The sequence below is a fragment of the Dryobates pubescens genome, chromosome 3 (genome assembly GCF_014839835.1).
Source record: "Dryobates pubescens isolate bDryPub1 chromosome 3, bDryPub1.pri, whole genome shotgun sequence".
NCBI lineage: Eukaryota > Metazoa > Chordata > Aves > Piciformes > Picidae > Dryobates > Dryobates pubescens.
Genome location: NC_071614.1, coordinates 911,206 through 927,956, shown reverse-complemented (window position 1 = coordinate 927,956; position 16,751 = coordinate 911,206). Strand labels below are relative to the sequence as shown.

The following is a 16,751-nucleotide window of genomic DNA, read 5'->3' as shown; positions in this document are numbered from 1 at the left end:
GTCCCTCTTGTGCTGGGGCCCCAGAGCTGGAGCCAGCACTGCAGGTGAGGTCTCAGCAGAGCACAGGGGCAGGATCAGCTCTCTGGGCCTGCTGGCCACATTGCTGTTGCTGCAGCCTAGGCTTTGTTCATCCAATTTCTTGTTCACATCTAGAAACACGAAGTTAAATGTTACAAACAAATGTTCATGTGCAGTAGATGTTGAGAACTTTAATCCTGAGGCTGTAGGTGGTGGCTGGTGAGCACTAACTGCCTTTGTCCACTGTCTTGCAGCAGAGCAGTGAGGAGGTAAAGAACCTTTTGCTGTGCTGGAGGCTGTGGTGTGCTAGGAGACATTAAGAACTTGGTTGCTGCTGTTCCTTTGCATGTTAGTTGGAGCACCACAATGCTAGGAGCACTACACCTGGAAACAAAATCTGTTTTATGTTATGATTGATTTCCTTTTCCTTTCTCCCTTGATCTTCTCTGAGGCTGTCTCCTTTAGCCAAACACTGACAGCTCTGCACAGGGCTTGCTGGGCTGAGAGGGTACCTCTGCATCTGACCTGCGTGCCTGCACCTTAGCTGCATGTTGCCTTTGGCTGTCTTCTGAGGCTGCCCCTTACCACTAACCATTTGGTACTTGTAGCTTGAAAAGAAAACCCTCAAAAGAGTAATTGTGGGTGACAAAAGGGAGAAAATCCAAGGAACTTAAATATCTTGCAAGGAAATGTTTACTGAGCAGAGTCTTCTGTTTGCTTTTAGTTTTGACTAAGCATCAGCTCCTTCGTCCTGGGGAAGGGTTGCAGAAACCTTCCCTGTGCATCCTGAGAGGATCTGGGTAGGAAACTGGCAGCTCTGGAAATGCTGTTGCTGCTCTCTGGCCAGTCACTGGACCCACAGTGGTGGTTTTGGTGAAGCTGTGAGCAAGAGGTAGTGTTGGGTTGCCAGGAGTTCCTTGGGAAGGGAAAACGCCATTACTGGAAGTCTGAACAGCTGGTGGGATCCAGTGGTGCAACCTCAGTGGAGCTTTGAGTATTTCCTACTGATAAGAAGAGAACTGTTTTGTGTGTGTTTGTCCTCTTCCCTCTCTGTTTTCCTTCCATTCAGCCAAACAGGTTGAAGCAGTTTGGCTTCTCAGCAGCAGCTGCTGAAGAGAAGGTACCTCCTGAGAAGCCTCGGGTGGCCTTCCAAACCCCAGTGCCTGCCTCTTCAGCCTCCCCACTGAATGAAGACTTCCACAGGGGCCTTGCCAGCACCCTTGGTGAAACAGCAGCTTCCAGGTGCTTCCCCATCCCACTTGTTTTGCACCCTGAGTAAGGTGGTTGTTAAGCCATGGAACTGCTGCTCAGGCAGAGCTGGGTGGGCTGTGGGGTCCTGCTCCAGGTACAAACACTGCTGTGCCAATTGATGGAAAACTGCACTGCTTTGCTCTGAAATCAGCTGTGCAAGGTAGGCATTCAAACTCCTTTTGGAACCAGCCAGGGAGGCTGGATTACCTGGGAAGCTGCTCTGCAGGGCTAGGATCAAGAGCACAGTGGAGGCAAGGGCAGCTTCCACTCGATGCTGTGATGGAGACCAAGCAGTTGAGGGAGAGGAAAGGACCTTTAGGCTTGTGGCTGAAGCTGTGCTGTGCCCTTAGACCAGGGCCTAATCCTTGGCTTATTTTTTTACTGTTACTGCTGTAACCAGGAAGTGCCATGGGCTGCACCAGCTGAAGGAATGCTTGGCTTATGTTCTGTAGGCCTCTGGGATAGTGGGGTGCAGGTACTGCTCCTGAGGAGGTCCCTGCCCTGCTGAGGGAGGCTTGGTGTGTCCTGTTCATGCCCTGCACTCAGGGGAGCCCTTGGGCTGAGCTCAGGTCAAGCTGTTCCTTGGTGAATTCCTTGGTTTGCCTTTCTTTTGATGATCTTCTTTCACTTTCACACCAGAACAAAGAATTGTGTTCCTTTTTCTTCCAGGCTCACCCTGATGCCACCACCTCCCCCAGCACCAGTGCTGGCAGAGAGCTTCAGAACCCCCTATGATGATGCCTATTACTTCTATGGGGCACACAACCCTCTGGACCCCAACCTGGCATACTGTGAGTTAAGGAGGTTGGGCTGGTTCTTGGAGGGCTTCAGTTGTCTGCTTTTGATCTGGTTGAATAAGGAACAGCACAGAGAGCCCATTTCTTAGGTGTGTTTTGAATGGAAAAGGCTTTTTTCCAGTGCTGGTTTGGAATGAAGCAGTTTCCTCCTACTGCAGAAAGGATTTTGGCTTCCAGAGCTTGTCCACAGCTTGAACAAGCTCTAGCCTCAGCTCCTTGGCCATTACACCTCCCAGATCATTTTCTTCATAGTCTGGATAATCAACCCATTGTTACTTTGAATCATTTAAATCCTCATTGCTCCCTGTTTGGGTGGTGGCAACACTTCAGATCTGTTTGGAAATGCTTTGGAAGGAGCTGTGTGAAGAAACCAGCCTTTAAGAACTCCTTTTTTATCTACCTTTTGACTGCTTCACCATGAGCTCATGAGTGAAATGATTCCTGTGTGTGGGGAGGGACTGGAGCTGAGTGTGAAATTGCCTTGGAGATGCCTCTCTGGCTGCCTGGAAGACAAGCAGTGGTATGCACAGGGGTCCCAGCCCTGCTGTGGCAGTGCTGCAGGTCCTGTTTCAGCACAGATGCCTCCTGTCCTGCACTGGATGAGGCACTCAGTGCCATGGTTTAGTTGATTAGCAGGTATTGGGTGGCAGGCTGGGCTGGATGATCTCAAAGGTCTTTTCCAGCCTGGTGGATTCTGTGAGTTCTGCAGGAGGCAAGGAGGCTTCATGAAGAACTTGCACATTTTGAAGGGATTTAGTTGAATTTTAAGACCCAGCTTTGCACCTTACACTGTACTTCTTGCTGCCCTGAGTGTTGAGGATGAGCTCAGTTTGTTAGAGAAGCTGAGAGCCCTGTTTGTGGTTCTGCTCTTTTGAGCAGCAGCAAATGTTTGTAGCTGAGCATTGACAGTGGTGCTTTGTCCACTCTGTAGATGGTGCAGGGGTGATGGGAAGGCAGCCCACACCTGCTCTGGATCCTCCTGTGGGCCCAGCCCCAGCAGAGCAGCCTGGGTAAGTGTTGTCTGATTGCCTTTCCTCCTCTGGAGTGTTCTGCTGCCAACAGGTCTATGGCTTTGGAATGAAGTGTTAAGGACAGCTCTTCAAACCTCTAGTGAAGAGTCTCCATCTAAACAACAGCTGGGTGAACTCCTGCTCTTGAAAACATTTGAGGTTCTAAGCTGCCAGGCTGTGGCAGCTCTGAAGGACTGCAGGAAAGGGCTTTGAGGATTTTCTTTCTTTAGTTCTCCCCCTGGCCCCTGTGATGTTTTCATTTTCTCTCTGTGTTTTTCTGCTGCAGAAGTCACACTGGGCAGAGGAGCACAGGAGACAGGCAGAGGAGCTCAGGAGTCCTTTCTGAAGAAAAACCAAAGCCTTCCAAAGAGACAACTTTGTCTTATCAACAGGAGTTACAGCAGCAGGTACTGAGAGAGAAAGCTGCTGCTGCTTTCCTCTTGTACTCCTTCACACACAATGGTTGGACCTGGAGCACTCTTTCAAACCTATTTCATTGGCTTACAAGGAGAAGGTTTTCTCCCTCCTTTGCTTCCTCCCATTCCTCTGACCCTGCCTTAGCTCCTGTTAGCTTTCCAGGTGGACAGCAATGTGTTTTGTCAGGCAAGGAGAATGTTCAGACTGACAGCAGTGTGTCCTGGCTGTGTTACAGCCTGTATCATGAGGCAGTGCAGCATTATCTTCACACCCATGAGAGCCTGCATCTTAAAGGCAGGGAGCTGCTTAGCTCTGATGTGCCTGAGCATGGCTGCAGGAATGATTAGGAGCACTCTAATTTCACTGAGTTCTTCATGATCTCTTGGGTGCTTATTCAAAAGCTTCCCCAATGTGACCTTCCAGAGTGTTTGGAGGTGGTGTCTTATCCCTGTTCAGCTCCTTGACAGGGTAGACACATCCCTTGAGCCTCCTACCTTCGGCAGGCATCCTGGCCCCCTGCTCCAGGGCTTTAAGTGCAAACACCTTGCAGGGGTTTGCTCATGTTTTGACCATGGTAAAGCCTCTTCTTTCAGCAGAGGTTTTGCTAGAAGCCAGCTGAGTGGCACTGACATGTCCTTATCTTCTTTTCCTGCCTGTGTGCTGGTGTTCTTTCTCCCTTGGCTGGTTTGGGTCTAGATACGAGAGAGGGAGGAGCGCCGCAGGCAGGAGAGGGAGGAGAAGGAACGCTACGAAGCCAAGCTGGAAGCAGAGAGAAGGAACTACAACCCCTGGGGAAGAGGAGGTGGTGGTGCTGCTCTCAGAGATGCACAAGGAAACCTGATAAGTACGTCTGCCAAAGCCTGGGGGCTGCCTTGGCAGGGGGATACGCTCTTGCTCTAGTAAGGGCTCTGTTCAGATGTGCTCAGCCACGCTGGAGGCTCTGCCTTGACAAACTGACTTGTTCTGAGCAGATGCACTCCAGGAGTGTTGGAGTGAGGAACTGGTTTGGTTTCTGGAGAATCACAACTTGAGCAAAGTGGGAAATGGGGCTGTAGGGAAACACAGCACATGTCAGCTCTAAATGAGGACAGCAAACAGAATCAGCTGCAAACAAATGTGCTGCAGGGTGTTGTGAAGACTTACAATGACCATTCTCCAGGAACCAGGGGGGCAGTGGTTAGCTTGGGCTTAAACAACTTCTAGGCCTAGAAAGCTCTACTTGTGACAGGCATGGTTTGAATAGATACACAAAGCTAAGTGGAATACTTGCATTTCCCCAAGTAACAGTGCTGGTAAATAGCTGCACAAAGAGCAGCCAGCAGGGATTGCCTTGCCAGGTTTGTATTCCTGCAAGTGCTGTTCCATACAAGATGGGAGCAGTGAGCTGGGGGACAGCCACCATCAGGGCAAGTTGCTCATCCACCTCTCCAGTAAATTAGATGGCTGCAAGATTGGAGTTCACATCCTGGAGTGAACCCTACAGAAATGTTTTTCTGAAGCACAAAGTCTTCATCAGGCAGAATGTGTTTGGTGTGGCCCAAGTCCTGCCCTGTGCTGGCTCTCCTCATTCTTGCCTTTAGCATCTGAGTGAGAGGCTTGCAGCTCTACAGCTCTTGATTCCTAATGTGAAACAAACTGATGTTGCTGTCCTGGGGATGTGGTGTGGGATTCTGAGGAGGCTTTTCAAATGTCTCCTGCTAATAAAACGTGAGAGCTCTCCAAGCATGGGGCACTTGGGGGGGCAGTTTCTCTCTAAATAAGATGGCCCTTGAGTGATGCCTGGCTCCATTCACAGTGCACCTTGAGCCTGCGGGTAAAGTCTAAGTGCTTTTTAAAGGTTGTGTGCCCAAAGAGTAAGTTCAGAAGCTTGTGCTGAGGCTCCAAGCTTGTGTTCATCCCAAGAGCTGGTGGATGTGTTCACACTGCCTCATGCTGGGCACTGCCTCTGGGTGCTACAATGCTGTGAGGGAAATGCAGGGCTTGTGTTAGCCTGGGCTCTGCCTGCAGCTGCTGAAAAGCTTCTCTCTGTCCTTAAGTGAGGAACCAGGGGTTCCTTAGCCTGTCCTGCTGAATGACACATGTAAAACCTTTCATGCAGTGTGACCAGGCTTGCTTAACTTTTGACAGTGTCTGTAAACAGCTTTGGAGACTCCAGTCTGTGTTTTCCTGAGAGGGATGTGATGCCTGGCCACAGCAATTCCCAGTTATCAGAAAGGCTGTTCTAAAAGGTCTTCTGAATGCTGTGCAGTGCTTTTTCTGGCTTGAAATGAGCCTTCCACTTCTGGTGGGGACTTCAATAACCAATCTTAGATTGTTTGGGGTAACTGAGAGGCACCAGGTACATCTTGGTGAAAATCATTTTGCTTACCTACAGAAATCTACATCTGGGTTATAAGGAAGACCAAAATCCACCTCTGTGGCTCCACTCCCACCCCTAAGAGCAGTCAAGGAGAGATTCAGGGCTCAAGAGAGCAGCACTGAGCTCAAAGGATTGTACAGCTGTAGGGAGCTAGAAGGAGGGCTGGTTTGTAAATGTACCTGTCAGGCACTTTTGCCTTTGAGCTCTTCCTTCCCCCCCCCCAGCATTTGTGGGCAGGGGAGAGGGGAGGCTTGCTCTGGAGAATCCTGCCTGGTGAAAGAAACCATCAGCAAAACCCTGTGAATGGGTGAATCCCTAAGGACTGGTGTTTCACCTACAGAGAGCTTCAGTGCTGCTGTCTTTGCTTGCATTTCCTGCTCCCAGGAGAGGTGGAGTCAAAGCCCTGGGGGCTGTGCCTTGGGTGAGAACAAACCAAGCTAAAGTGATTTCCCCTTTCCTTTAGCCGACTTGAACATGATGCACAAGCGAAACGAAGAGGCCTATCACAACCCAGAGGCAAGGCTCTACCAAGACAAAAGGGCTCTTGTGGCTGACCCAGGTTTGGCCTCCCCAAGACCTGAGAACACAGAAGCACCTCCAAATAAACCAGCAGGTTATTAAGAATACTCTATTAGACTTAATTAGAGCTGTTAGTGATCAACACTCTCTAGTTCCTTTACTCCTTTCCAGCAGCCCTATGATGGTGTTGGTGCTCTTCTGCCTGGAAGCCAGCATCATGCCTCCTTCCTGAACTTCCTCTTTGCTGTCTCTGTGTGCTCTGAGAATAGCCTCTCAGTACTGGCACCTAATAACTCTTTGAGCACTGAACAGCTGGGACCAGTACAGTAGTTTGCCAAGTTCAGCTAATCAAATCTTCCTACATCTTGGCTTCACTTCTGAATGGCAGTAGAACACACTTGTACAGGGGAGAGAAGGGGGGATGAGAGGAGGAGGAGGGTCTGCTCCAGCTGATGGAAGTTAACCTGAAGGCAGGTTAAGGTGCAATTGGTAGAGTAGCAAAGTGAGCAAGTTGTAGAAAGCTCCAAGTAGCTCTGGAGCATGTGCAGCCCTGGGCACTGCTTCCAAGGCTTAGGGGCTATTTTGGTGTCCTACTTCCTAATGCTTCTTTCTTTTGTCTGTTCTGAGATGTCTGACTCTCCAGACTTGTCCCTAGCCTGGGATGGGCAAAGGCCAGGGTGGGCTCAGGCCATCTCAGACACTGCTTTTTCCTTCTGTCTGAACAGTTTCTCAAGACCACAGTCAGCAGTGTCCTCACCCCTGGCTGTAGAACCAATTATTTGGTTCCTCTGTGCCCTCTTGCTCTTCCTCCCTAGTGCAGTGTGTGTTTGAACCACCTGGGAAGAAGTGGAACAGGCCAGTGAAGGCAGACTGGCAAAGATGCCCCAGGTCAGACACTCCCTCTGGGATCAGGAGGTGCTGCCATCAGTGATGGGAGCTTCATAGTCTTGCACCTTCCTAGGCAGGTGGCTTTGTGTAGGTCTGGGTGGGTTTGGTTGTGTGGTAGGTGCTAGTTCTGCTTCCATCTGTCCACACAGGGAAGGTCAGGGGGAGCAGGAGGACAGCTGCAGCTCTGCTCAGCGGAGCTGTGGTCCTTGCACCTCCTTTGGTGCAGGCAGGATATGAATGAAGATGCTGTGTCAGCTGAAAAAACAACACAAGTTACTCTGATTCCTTCCCTCCCTTCCTCCCCTTCTCTCTGCTTCCTGGAGGGATCCTGTTCTGCAAAGCCTGTTCTGTGTGGGCTCTGAGTTAATCTTCCTGTCTAGAGCTTTTGGGGCTGTGTGGTTGTGATGTGTTTGGGGCTAAAGGAGACCTGGCACCCCAAGCTTCCTGGTGTGGCAGGCACCTGATACTGGCAAAACAAAATCTTCTGACTGCTTAGAGTTTTATTTGCCAGTCTGGGGCTTTGTTTGCTGTTGCATCTATTCCCATTTTACCTAAACAGTTGCCCTAAGAGTGGGGAAGTCCTGAGGAGCAGAACTGGCTGTGCTAAGTCAGAGCCATTGCAAACAGGGAGATCTTGAGGTGCAAACTGCTGTTCCAATTAAATGCAGATGGCATTTTCAGATGCTGAGCTGCAGACTGGAGAGTAGAATAAATGACCCTTCTAGGTGCTCTGGTGTCGAGAGGGAGCTCTGCTGGGTTGTTTACCTGGGCAGTTACACCTGGCAGTGCTCTCAGCACATAACAGAGCTGTTAGTCCCAGCTGTTGCTTTCATTGAGTTATGACTGCTGCAAACCCCCTTTTGAAAGAAGTGTCTGAGAGTCCTGCTCCTTCCCTCTGCCTTGCTCTCTTCAACTGGCTTTGATGTGGCTCCCTCACCCCCCAGGCTCTTCTGCCCAGACCTCTCCTTTCGCTCGAGGCAACGTCTTCGGGGAGTCCCCCTCGGCGCAGCAGCTCCAGCAGCAGCAGTCCTACAGGAACTTCCTCCGCCTGCAGGTGAGGGCACACAGCAGGCTCAGCCACTTCCACCTGCCTGGAAAGAGGGGCTGCAGGCAGTGGAGGTCATTGGAGAGGGCTCTGGGGGGACCTTAGAGCTGCCTTCCAATAGCTGGAGGGATCCTACTGGAAGGCTGCAGAGGGACTTTTCATCAGGGTGCCTAGAGACAGGACAAGGGGAAACAGTTTGAAGCTAAGGGAGGGCAGGGTTAGACTGCAGCTGAGGAAGAAGTTCTTCAGTAGGAGGGTGGAGAGACTCTGGCACAGGCTGCCCAGGGAGGCTGTGGTTGCCTCCTGCCTGGGGGTGTTGGAGGCCAGGCTGGGTAAGGCCTCAAGCAGCTGATCCTAGTTGCGAGGTATCCCCATGCCCATGGCAGGGAGGTTGGAGATGATCTCTGAGGTCCCTTCCAACCTGAGCCAGTCTGTGATCAGATACTGCTGCCCCAATCCATTAACCACTCACAGCCAGGTCTGTGCCCCAGAGCTGTGCCAAGAGCTGCTGAGTCTCTCAGACTTTGCTTTGCTTAAGAAATGCCCAGAGGAGTGCTGGCATTCAGAATTGGCTTCCTTCATCCAGATCCTGTCTCTCTTCCTGAGCACAGCTCTCTCCAGACAGAATTCTGTTCTCAAAAGCTTGCAGACACCTCCATGGCAAGAAATGGAGCTGCTTGTCCTGGCACTTGTGCAGGCTTCCACGTGCATCAGCAGTGGGCAGGGAGGCAAGAGTTGGTGCTGGGTGTACAGAACAGGACTGTTGTAGCAGCTGGTTTTCTGCCCAGAGCACATCACCCAGAGCCTTCTGCCACAAGGATTGAGTAGCAGTTTAATGAAGTAGCAGTAGAAAGCAGCTCTCAGTAAAGAGTGACCCAAAAGAACTGCTAAGGGAATCCCGAGCTGTGAGACCAGCCCTGCTCGGCCTTCAGTCCCTCCACACAACCTTTGGTGGCACAAGCAGGTGCTGCACAAGTCCAGAGAAGATCAGGGTGGTGCATGTTGGCCACCAGCCTGCTGCTGGGAGCCCAATGCCTCTCTGCTCTCTAGATTGAAGAGAAGAGACGCAGGGAGGAGGCGGAGCGCGAAAGGCTGCGGCTGGAAGAGGAAAGAGAGGAGAAGCGACTGGCTGAGCAGAGGCTGAGGATCCAGAGGGCTTACCAAGAGGAACAAGAAAAGAGGAGGAGGAAAGAAGAGAAGGTGCAGTACTTTGATACCTTGGTTTTCAGAGTTCTCCACCCATCCTAATCTGACTCTTTGTCCTCTAGCTCAGAAGGGTAGACCAAGGGATGTCCTGTGAACTGCCTTTGCTTTCAGAAGGGTCTGGTGTGGAGCCTAAAGCTCCCTGGTAGAAAGGCTTGTCACACACGGAGCTGGAACTGGGCCTGGGTGGTCTTCTCCTCTGTGGTGCCTGAGTGCAGCATGTTTGGTTGGAGTCTGCAGTGTTGGGAAGGACTCCAGAGGTGAGGCTGAGCTGGCAGCAGAGCTGGGTGTTTGTGGAGGTCAGGCTAGCAGAGCTGGAGCTGCAGCTGTTTCCTATTTGCATGGCAGTGTCTTTAATGAGAGTGTTTGAACTCAGCCTAATGAAACACACTTTGCCTTTCACCCTGATCACTTTGATGTGTGATTTTTAACTCCTCAAACAGCAACAAAGCAAAGCTTTAACAGCCTGCAGTCCTTTTTTTAACGCATTAACCACATTTGTGTTGCAGCAGAGACCGGAAAGCAAAGAAGCCCTTCGGCTGGAGGAGGAGAGGCAAGAAGCAGCAAGGAAAAGAAGACAAGAAAAAGAAAAGCAAGAGAGAGAGAAACAAGATGAACAACTTAGACAACAGCTGGAGAAAGAAAAGGTGGATGAGGAGAAGAAGATGGTATGCCAGTGACCCCAGGGAGGCAATCCTTTGTGCTGGTGACACTCAGTGACTTGTAAAGGATTTACAGCCCTCTACCTTCAGTGCTCTCCCCCTCCTAATTTATCAACTTGGGACACACACAGAGGGCAGCTGATGGGCAAATCAGGCACACTGCAGTGGGAGCTTCACTGCTGGTCAATGCAGCATTAAACAAAAGGGCAACCCCAAGAGCAAACTACCTCATAGGGCAGAGCATTACATTAGTACAGGTACAACCCAAAACCTCCTTACATGGCTTTGGCAAGAACTTTCTGATTGAGACTTGAAAGCAAGTCAAACACAGAGACAATTCAGCACATTAGAGAAATAATTAGGCAAATGAAATGGATAAATAATCCAATTAAGTAAGTTAAATAGCAAAAGAGTTGAAGCAAGCCAAAGCATTCTTTCTGTTCCTGTCAGGTGAGAAAGTTTGGCCCAGCTCTTCCTGTACAAATACCTCAGGATCTGTAGGAATGTTGTTTCCATCTTGCAGATGCCAAGGGAGCCCTCTCCTGTCATTCCTGCTCCTCAGAGCAAAGCTCTAAGAAAAGAAGAAAGGATTCCTTCTGCTGGGAGCTCTTCAGCTCAGCACACACAGGTAAGAGTTTTGTTGTCCACATCTGCTGCTGAAGGTGAGATCCCACCAGGCCAGTCAGCCTGCCAGCTCTGGGGGGAATGGTCACTTGTATGCAGAGGACTGAGGACTTCTTTTTGGAGTTAGTTTTTTCCCTCTGCATGCACATCCTGTGTAGAGATGAGCCTCTCATGCTGAGTCCAGGCAGCTCTGCCCAGTGGTCTCAGGCTTTAGGGTAAGGAAGTTTACCTCCAGGCTGGCAACTGAGAGCCTGGCTCAGGTGTGAAGCTTCAGTGGTTCGTAGCTACAGCCATGGTTGGTTTGTCTTTGTGAAGAGACAGAGTCTCTCAGGCACTTTGCACCATGATGAGCTCCAGTAGTGGTCCTGAGACCATTAATTTCTTTCCCCTGGGACAATGTTTCTCCTGTGAAGAGCAGAGTCAGTCATCCCCTGTCAGCTTTGAATCCCAGGCTGCACTTCTAACTCTCTGCCTTTTGGATTGTTTTAAGCAATTGTCTGACCTGGGCTAAAACCTCAATGGATTGGCCAGGAAGGTGATCATCTGGCAAAGTACTTCATGGTGCACTTCCAGAGGCTGTCCTAAGGAAGGCTTTAAACCTGATTTCAAGCTGTTGCTCTCCCCAGATGACTGCTCTGGGGGAGGGTCGGCTGGTTTCTGTGTCCTTGCTTTGTCCTGAGCTCTGAGGGTTATCACAGGGCATGCACCAAGGATTTAACAGCTCCTAGCCATTAACAGCCTGCAAGGTTCTGACTTCCAGCTGTGGTGGTGAGCTGGACATAAAAGCAGGGAACAAAATGCACTTCTGTCTGCTGCTGCCCTTCCTTCCCTTGACACACTAACGTTTGGTGTTTGTTATGCTCACCAGGACCCTCCCAGGCCAAGGGCTCCTTCTCCACCTGTCCGTGCTAGAGGAAACCAGCTGCGTGCCTTTGGTAGGTGTGGAGACCTTCCCTGGCAGCTCCTTTCTGTTGCAGTCACTGTTCTTAGCTGTACTCCTTCAAGTGCAGCAGAGCACTTCCAGTGCAGCCTGGGTGCCTTCTGCTCCTCGGGGCTCTGCTCCCTGTGCTGTCTCTACAGGCAGGCTCTGCCCTGATTCCTGGGGTACCGAAGGCAGGGTGTGTGCAGTCCCTGTTTTAATTAACAGTTCATTAGCTCTCTTTTAATTTTCACCTTGCCTGTGGAAGGTAGGCAGAAAGGTGGCCCTGGCACTGTGTTTTTAATCCCTTGGTGTTAAATTGCAGAGGAAAGGAAGAATGTGATCAGTGAGCTCTCGGAGATGAGGAAGCAGCTCCGCAGCGAGGAGCGGCGGCTGCAGGAGCAGCTGCTGCATGTGGCTGCTGATGAGGAGGTGCCCAGGACACGGTAGGGAGGGCACCTCTGGGCTGCACAGCTGAGCTTGGGCACAGCAGCTCAGAGCTGCTGGGTGTGGGGAGCTGCTCTGAGCTGGCTAATACACCAGTGAAAGGAGAGTACACAGACCTCGGGTAGAAAGCTGTCTCCAATTTCACTCAGCTTGGTGGCTCTGCCCCAAGGATCTCAGTGCAGTGCAGCTCAGTGTGGGGAGCCGGGGGGCCGGGCCTGGGGGCAGGGCCCAAAGCAGGTACCTGGGGCAGGGTTTTCTCTCATTGCCTTTCTGGGGCATCCTTTGTGCCTGCAAACTGCAGTGAAGCTGCTGCTGACCAGCAGTGCTGTGGAGGCCCTTTCCTTACTGACTGCCGTACCCCTTTTACTTCCAAAAACTGGTTTGCTGCCAAAATGTCTTAGTTAATGATGCTAATTAGTTAGACTCCTCAGACAAGGGCTTAGTTCCACTCCATAAAGTAAGAGGGGGTTGATCTTAAGCAGATTATTCCCTTCTGGTAACACAATGCACAGTGTCATGACTTTATTGGAGAGCTTTATTGCAGGATAAAAGATGTGAGCTTTACCACTTGTGTTTGCACCCAGCTCATTAGCACTCCAATGTTAATTATGCTCTGCTTGCTTCACCAGCCTCTCAAGCAGGAGAGAGAAGAATCCAAAGGACATATTTGAGATGGCCAGGCGGCGTCAGCAGGCTCCAGTGAGGAGACCTTCACCTAAGGAGACTCAGGACCCTGTCAATGTGCAGAACATCTGGGACTTCAATGAGCTTAAGTACCAAGGCAGGTGGGCTGGGGCATCTCTTCTGCCCTGGCTGAAGGACAGGGGCTCCTCCTCTTGGCCATTGTCACCACTGGGTCTGAGGCCTTGTGTGACTTGGGGGCTGTGGCTTAGCTCTTCAGAAAGGTTTCTGACGCTGCCTCTCTCTGCTCTAGACTCTGAAACACGGCTGGGCCTGAGGCAGATGTATCCTGACCCCCCCAGGGATGACCAGACCCTGGAGATCCAGCAGCAGGCTCTGCTGAGGGAGCAGCAGAAGAGGCTCACCAGGATGAAGATGAGGAGGGAAGCAGGAGGTGAGCAGTGAGTGGTCTGTGTTGATTTCAGTGATTTTTGGTTTGTCTGATTGTTTAGCTACACCAAGGAGCCTGTTCCTGGCAGGCATTATGGGATAGATCTTTCTGGAGAGTCCAGGAGTTACAACTGCAAACCTCTTGTGATATTCAGCTTCCCCACAGGTCGATGAGACTCCTGACTGCCACAATAATGGCCAAAAGCAAGGTGGGGGTCAGGGGATCCCTGGTTCTGGAAGAAAAGCTTCACCTCTGGCTCTGTGTTCTGAGACTGAACACAGCATCGGTTTGGTTTCCCACTTGGCTCACAGCAAGTGCAAGCAGATTGGCACAGCAGTGTTATCTCCATGGGTGAGGGCTCTTGTGCCCTGGCTGAAGAGCAGAGGGAGTTCAAGGTGTTGCAGTTCAGCACCAGCAGCCACTGGGATGCTGAAATGCCATTAGCTTTAGCTCTTTGAGTAAGCAAAATGTGTTGTATGAAACCTGCTCTGTGGAGGGGCTGGCAGGGGGCTAGGGCAGGGAAGGCTTTGTTACAGCTGGCCCCTGCTGAGGCTGCTCAGCACTGAGTCCTGGTTGCTTTCTCTGCTTCTGCTTAAGCTGCTGTAAGGAAAGTGGAGTGAAGGCTGCACTCAGAGGCTGTGGGGCTTTACAGCAGCTGTGCAGTGACCTCTGTTGTGTGAGGCTGATAAAACTTTGCATGTTGTGGCTCATGTTTTGATACCACTGTTGTCATTCTGTCCCTTGACCCTGTGCCTTCTGTTGGTCCAGAAGATTCTGTGTCTGGTGGGAACCCACAACCCCTGGGACTGGTAAGGATGAACCAGGGTGTTCTTACTGCATTGCTTTGCCTTTTTCAAGTGTGGGAAATGTTGTCTTGCTCACTGGGGGGAAGGAATTGCACTCAAGTAACAAACCAGCAAGTTCTCACTGCAGTGAGCAGCAGTGGTGGAGGGAGAGGTTAATTCTTTACCTCCTCTTTATCTCCATTAGCAATTGTTCCATATTTATAGATGCTAGACAGCTGCTGGGAGGGGAGGGAGCAGGAACAGCCCAGCAGCAGTTGCTGTGGATTTAGTGGCTTAAGTGAGGGGCTGGATCTGTCTCCAGTGGGACATTTCTGACTGAGGTGTCTGACTTCTGTTTTCTGCTGTGCTTTGGTAGCTCAGGAACGAGTCCACTGAATTCCTGAAGAGCTCCCTGCTGGAGTCAGACAGTGCTTTTATTGGTGAGCTGGTACCTCCCCTCCCCACAGCTAGGGGCTGTCACAGGAAGGTGTGGCTCTGACATGCTGGCACCCACTGCAGCTTTCAAACAGGAGCTGTGGTGATGGTTTTGAAGTGCCAGCAAATCTCAGCTGCCAGGGCAGAGCTCCATGGAGCTAGCTGTGTGTGTCTGAAAAGGACCTCTCCTTTTTGACTCCAGGTGCTAATGGGGAAATGTTTTCTGCCTTGGGAGAAGTGAATTTGTCACCACAGCTTCCACCCTCTGCAAGGGAGAGGAGAAGGCTGAGGCAGAGAGCGCTGGAGCCTGCTGTGTGTATGGGACCCTGAAAGGGAGGGGGTGCAGCTCTGACCACTCCTGGGGGAGCTGACACAGCTGGCATAGCAGCCAGCCCTCTTCAGGGGATGCTGCTTAACTGACACTGGGGTTTGGCTTCCCTGCAGGAGGACACCCCAGCAGGCTGGACACCACCCCTGCACCCTGACAGCTTCTCCCTGCACTCCAACTGCAGCCTGGAGCAGCTGCGGGGCCGGAACGAGGAGCGGCTGCAGCGCCTGGCAGAGCTCCAGCAGCAGCCTGCTGCCAGGGGCAGGGCTGCAGGTGAGGAACAGAGCAGGGAGGGAACAGTGAGCAGTGGGGCACAGCTCTGGCTGGGGCAAGGGCTGCTTCAGCCCCCAACAGTGTTCCAGAGGCAGTCTAGCAGCCAATTCCTGTCTGCTCAGCCTCCTGTCCCCTTGTAGCACTGCTGTGGCACTGCCAGCAGCACGCTGTGGCTGCCCAGCTGCATGGGCTGTGAGCTACCACTCAGAGCCACTGCTCCTGGCCTGTGAATTCCCACATGGATCATGAGCCAGTTTCTGCCTTGATTTCCCAAAGCTGTATTTGTCCTCATGGCTTTCTACTGTGTCCAGCCATGGTTGCCAGCACTACCCCTTGTTATCTGGCACCAAAGGCTTGGAGCCTGTAGCTGGGCCCAGGACCCCAAACCCTGTGTTAAGCAGGAACAAAAGTGGTTCAAAAGCATCATTCTGGCAGCTACTGGAGCCCAGGAAGCCTGTTCAGGACAGGAAGCTGCTGCAAGCTGTGCTAAGCTGTATCACCTCCTCTCTCAGGTGACAACATTTCCTTGGGGGATGCAGATGACCTCCTGAAGCAGGCCCTGTCCCGTGCTGCCAGGCGGCCCAGCTCCGGGGACACGCTGGCGACAGAGCCCTGGCTGCGCCCAGGCACCTCAGAGACCCTCCAGAGACTGATGGCTGAGGAGCCCAGCCCGGGGAAGCTGTCACCAGAGCACACACTGCTGAGCTGGCAGGGCCTCTCCACCGCCCATGGGTGACACTGGCTCTGGCTCCTAGCTGTGCCCTGTGGTGCCAGGAGGCCCTCTGGGCACTGCTGTGCTACCGGGGCGGGGGTAGGGACTGCTCCCTGCTAGGAGCAAGAGAGCCACAGGAGCTGCAGTGGATGGAGAGGAGCACAGGGAAGGTCTGGAGCACAGGAGGTAGAGGAAGGGCTTGGTGGATTTTGCACTTTATCCAAGTGCCAGCCTCAGAGCTGGCCTCAGCCTGAAGCAGTGTGTGTGAGTTGGGTATGGCTCTGCTCTGGTGGCAGCCAACCTCCCCAGCTGCCTGGAAGAGGAGGCCAGCAGCAGAGGTGTGGTTTAAGCTGCCCCCAGGAGTCAATACCTTGGAGAAGGGCACAGGAGGGATGAGTCCTGCCCTGCACAGGAGCTCAGCAGTTCCATGGCTGTCAGCACCATACCTCCTGTCCCCTCCCGTGCTGTGTGCTGCAAGTAGAGAGTGTTGCATAGATTTAACTTATGAGTCTGCTTTAAGAGTTAATAAATTATTTTGTTATTAAAGCTGTGGCACCAGGCTTGCTTCACTTGCCCTCTGCTACAGCTTATGCCCCAGCCAGCAGGTAAAGGCTGCCTTCAAAGCAGCAGAGACCTAAGGAGAGGCACAGGAAAGCAACTAGGAGAGGAGCTCAGCACCCAGTGCACCCCAGGATGAAAGAGCTGCTGAGCCTTTTCCACCTGGGCACTGAACAAGGTAAGGCAGGCAGGAGGAGGTCATGCTGCAGAACTGCTCCTACCTTCATTCCCTCTGCCAGCTTCTCCTCTGCTACTCCATGGACCTGCTGCTTCCCTTGTCCCTGGAGCCTGCAGGGAGCAGCAGCAGGCCTCTCCCTCCTTGGCTCAGGCTTTTCTCCTTTGCTAGCTCAGTTTTGGGGGGACACTGGAGAACAGCCCAGCTCCCCCTGCAGTGGCTGGGACCACTCCAGCTGCCAGCACTTGCCTCCT

At 52.0% G+C, this 16,751-nt stretch overlaps 1 protein-coding gene across 1 annotated transcript in view; it reads left to right on the top strand.

Annotated features, from left to right (window-relative positions):
• The window catches only part of CSPP1 (centrosome and spindle pole associated protein 1), a 31,892-nt gene extending 16,049 nt beyond the window's left edge, over positions 1 to 15,843 (top strand). Inside the window, exons 13-31 of the mRNA XM_054178977.1 lie at positions 1,088 to 1,260; positions 1,939 to 2,060; positions 2,998 to 3,076; positions 3,363 to 3,483; positions 4,190 to 4,337; positions 6,316 to 6,465; positions 8,204 to 8,313; positions 9,355 to 9,504; positions 10,017 to 10,175; positions 10,693 to 10,797; positions 11,662 to 11,728; positions 12,038 to 12,158; positions 12,789 to 12,940; positions 13,094 to 13,234; positions 14,000 to 14,040; positions 14,393 to 14,456; positions 14,654 to 14,763; positions 14,896 to 15,052; positions 15,565 to 15,843. Of these exons, the coding sequence (XP_054034952.1) occupies positions 1,088 to 1,260; positions 1,939 to 2,060; positions 2,998 to 3,076; positions 3,363 to 3,483; positions 4,190 to 4,337; positions 6,316 to 6,465; positions 8,204 to 8,313; positions 9,355 to 9,504; positions 10,017 to 10,175; positions 10,693 to 10,797; positions 11,662 to 11,728; positions 12,038 to 12,158; positions 12,789 to 12,940; positions 13,094 to 13,234; positions 14,000 to 14,040; positions 14,393 to 14,456; positions 14,654 to 14,763; positions 14,896 to 15,052; positions 15,565 to 15,788 (2,394 nt within the window). The 3' untranslated portion in view covers positions 15,789 to 15,843. The remainder of the gene's footprint in view (positions 1 to 1,087; positions 1,261 to 1,938; positions 2,061 to 2,997; positions 3,077 to 3,362; positions 3,484 to 4,189; positions 4,338 to 6,315; positions 6,466 to 8,203; positions 8,314 to 9,354; positions 9,505 to 10,016; positions 10,176 to 10,692; positions 10,798 to 11,661; positions 11,729 to 12,037; positions 12,159 to 12,788; positions 12,941 to 13,093; positions 13,235 to 13,999; positions 14,041 to 14,392; positions 14,457 to 14,653; positions 14,764 to 14,895; positions 15,053 to 15,564) is intronic.
• Positions 15,844 to 16,751: the final 908 nt, after the last annotated feature.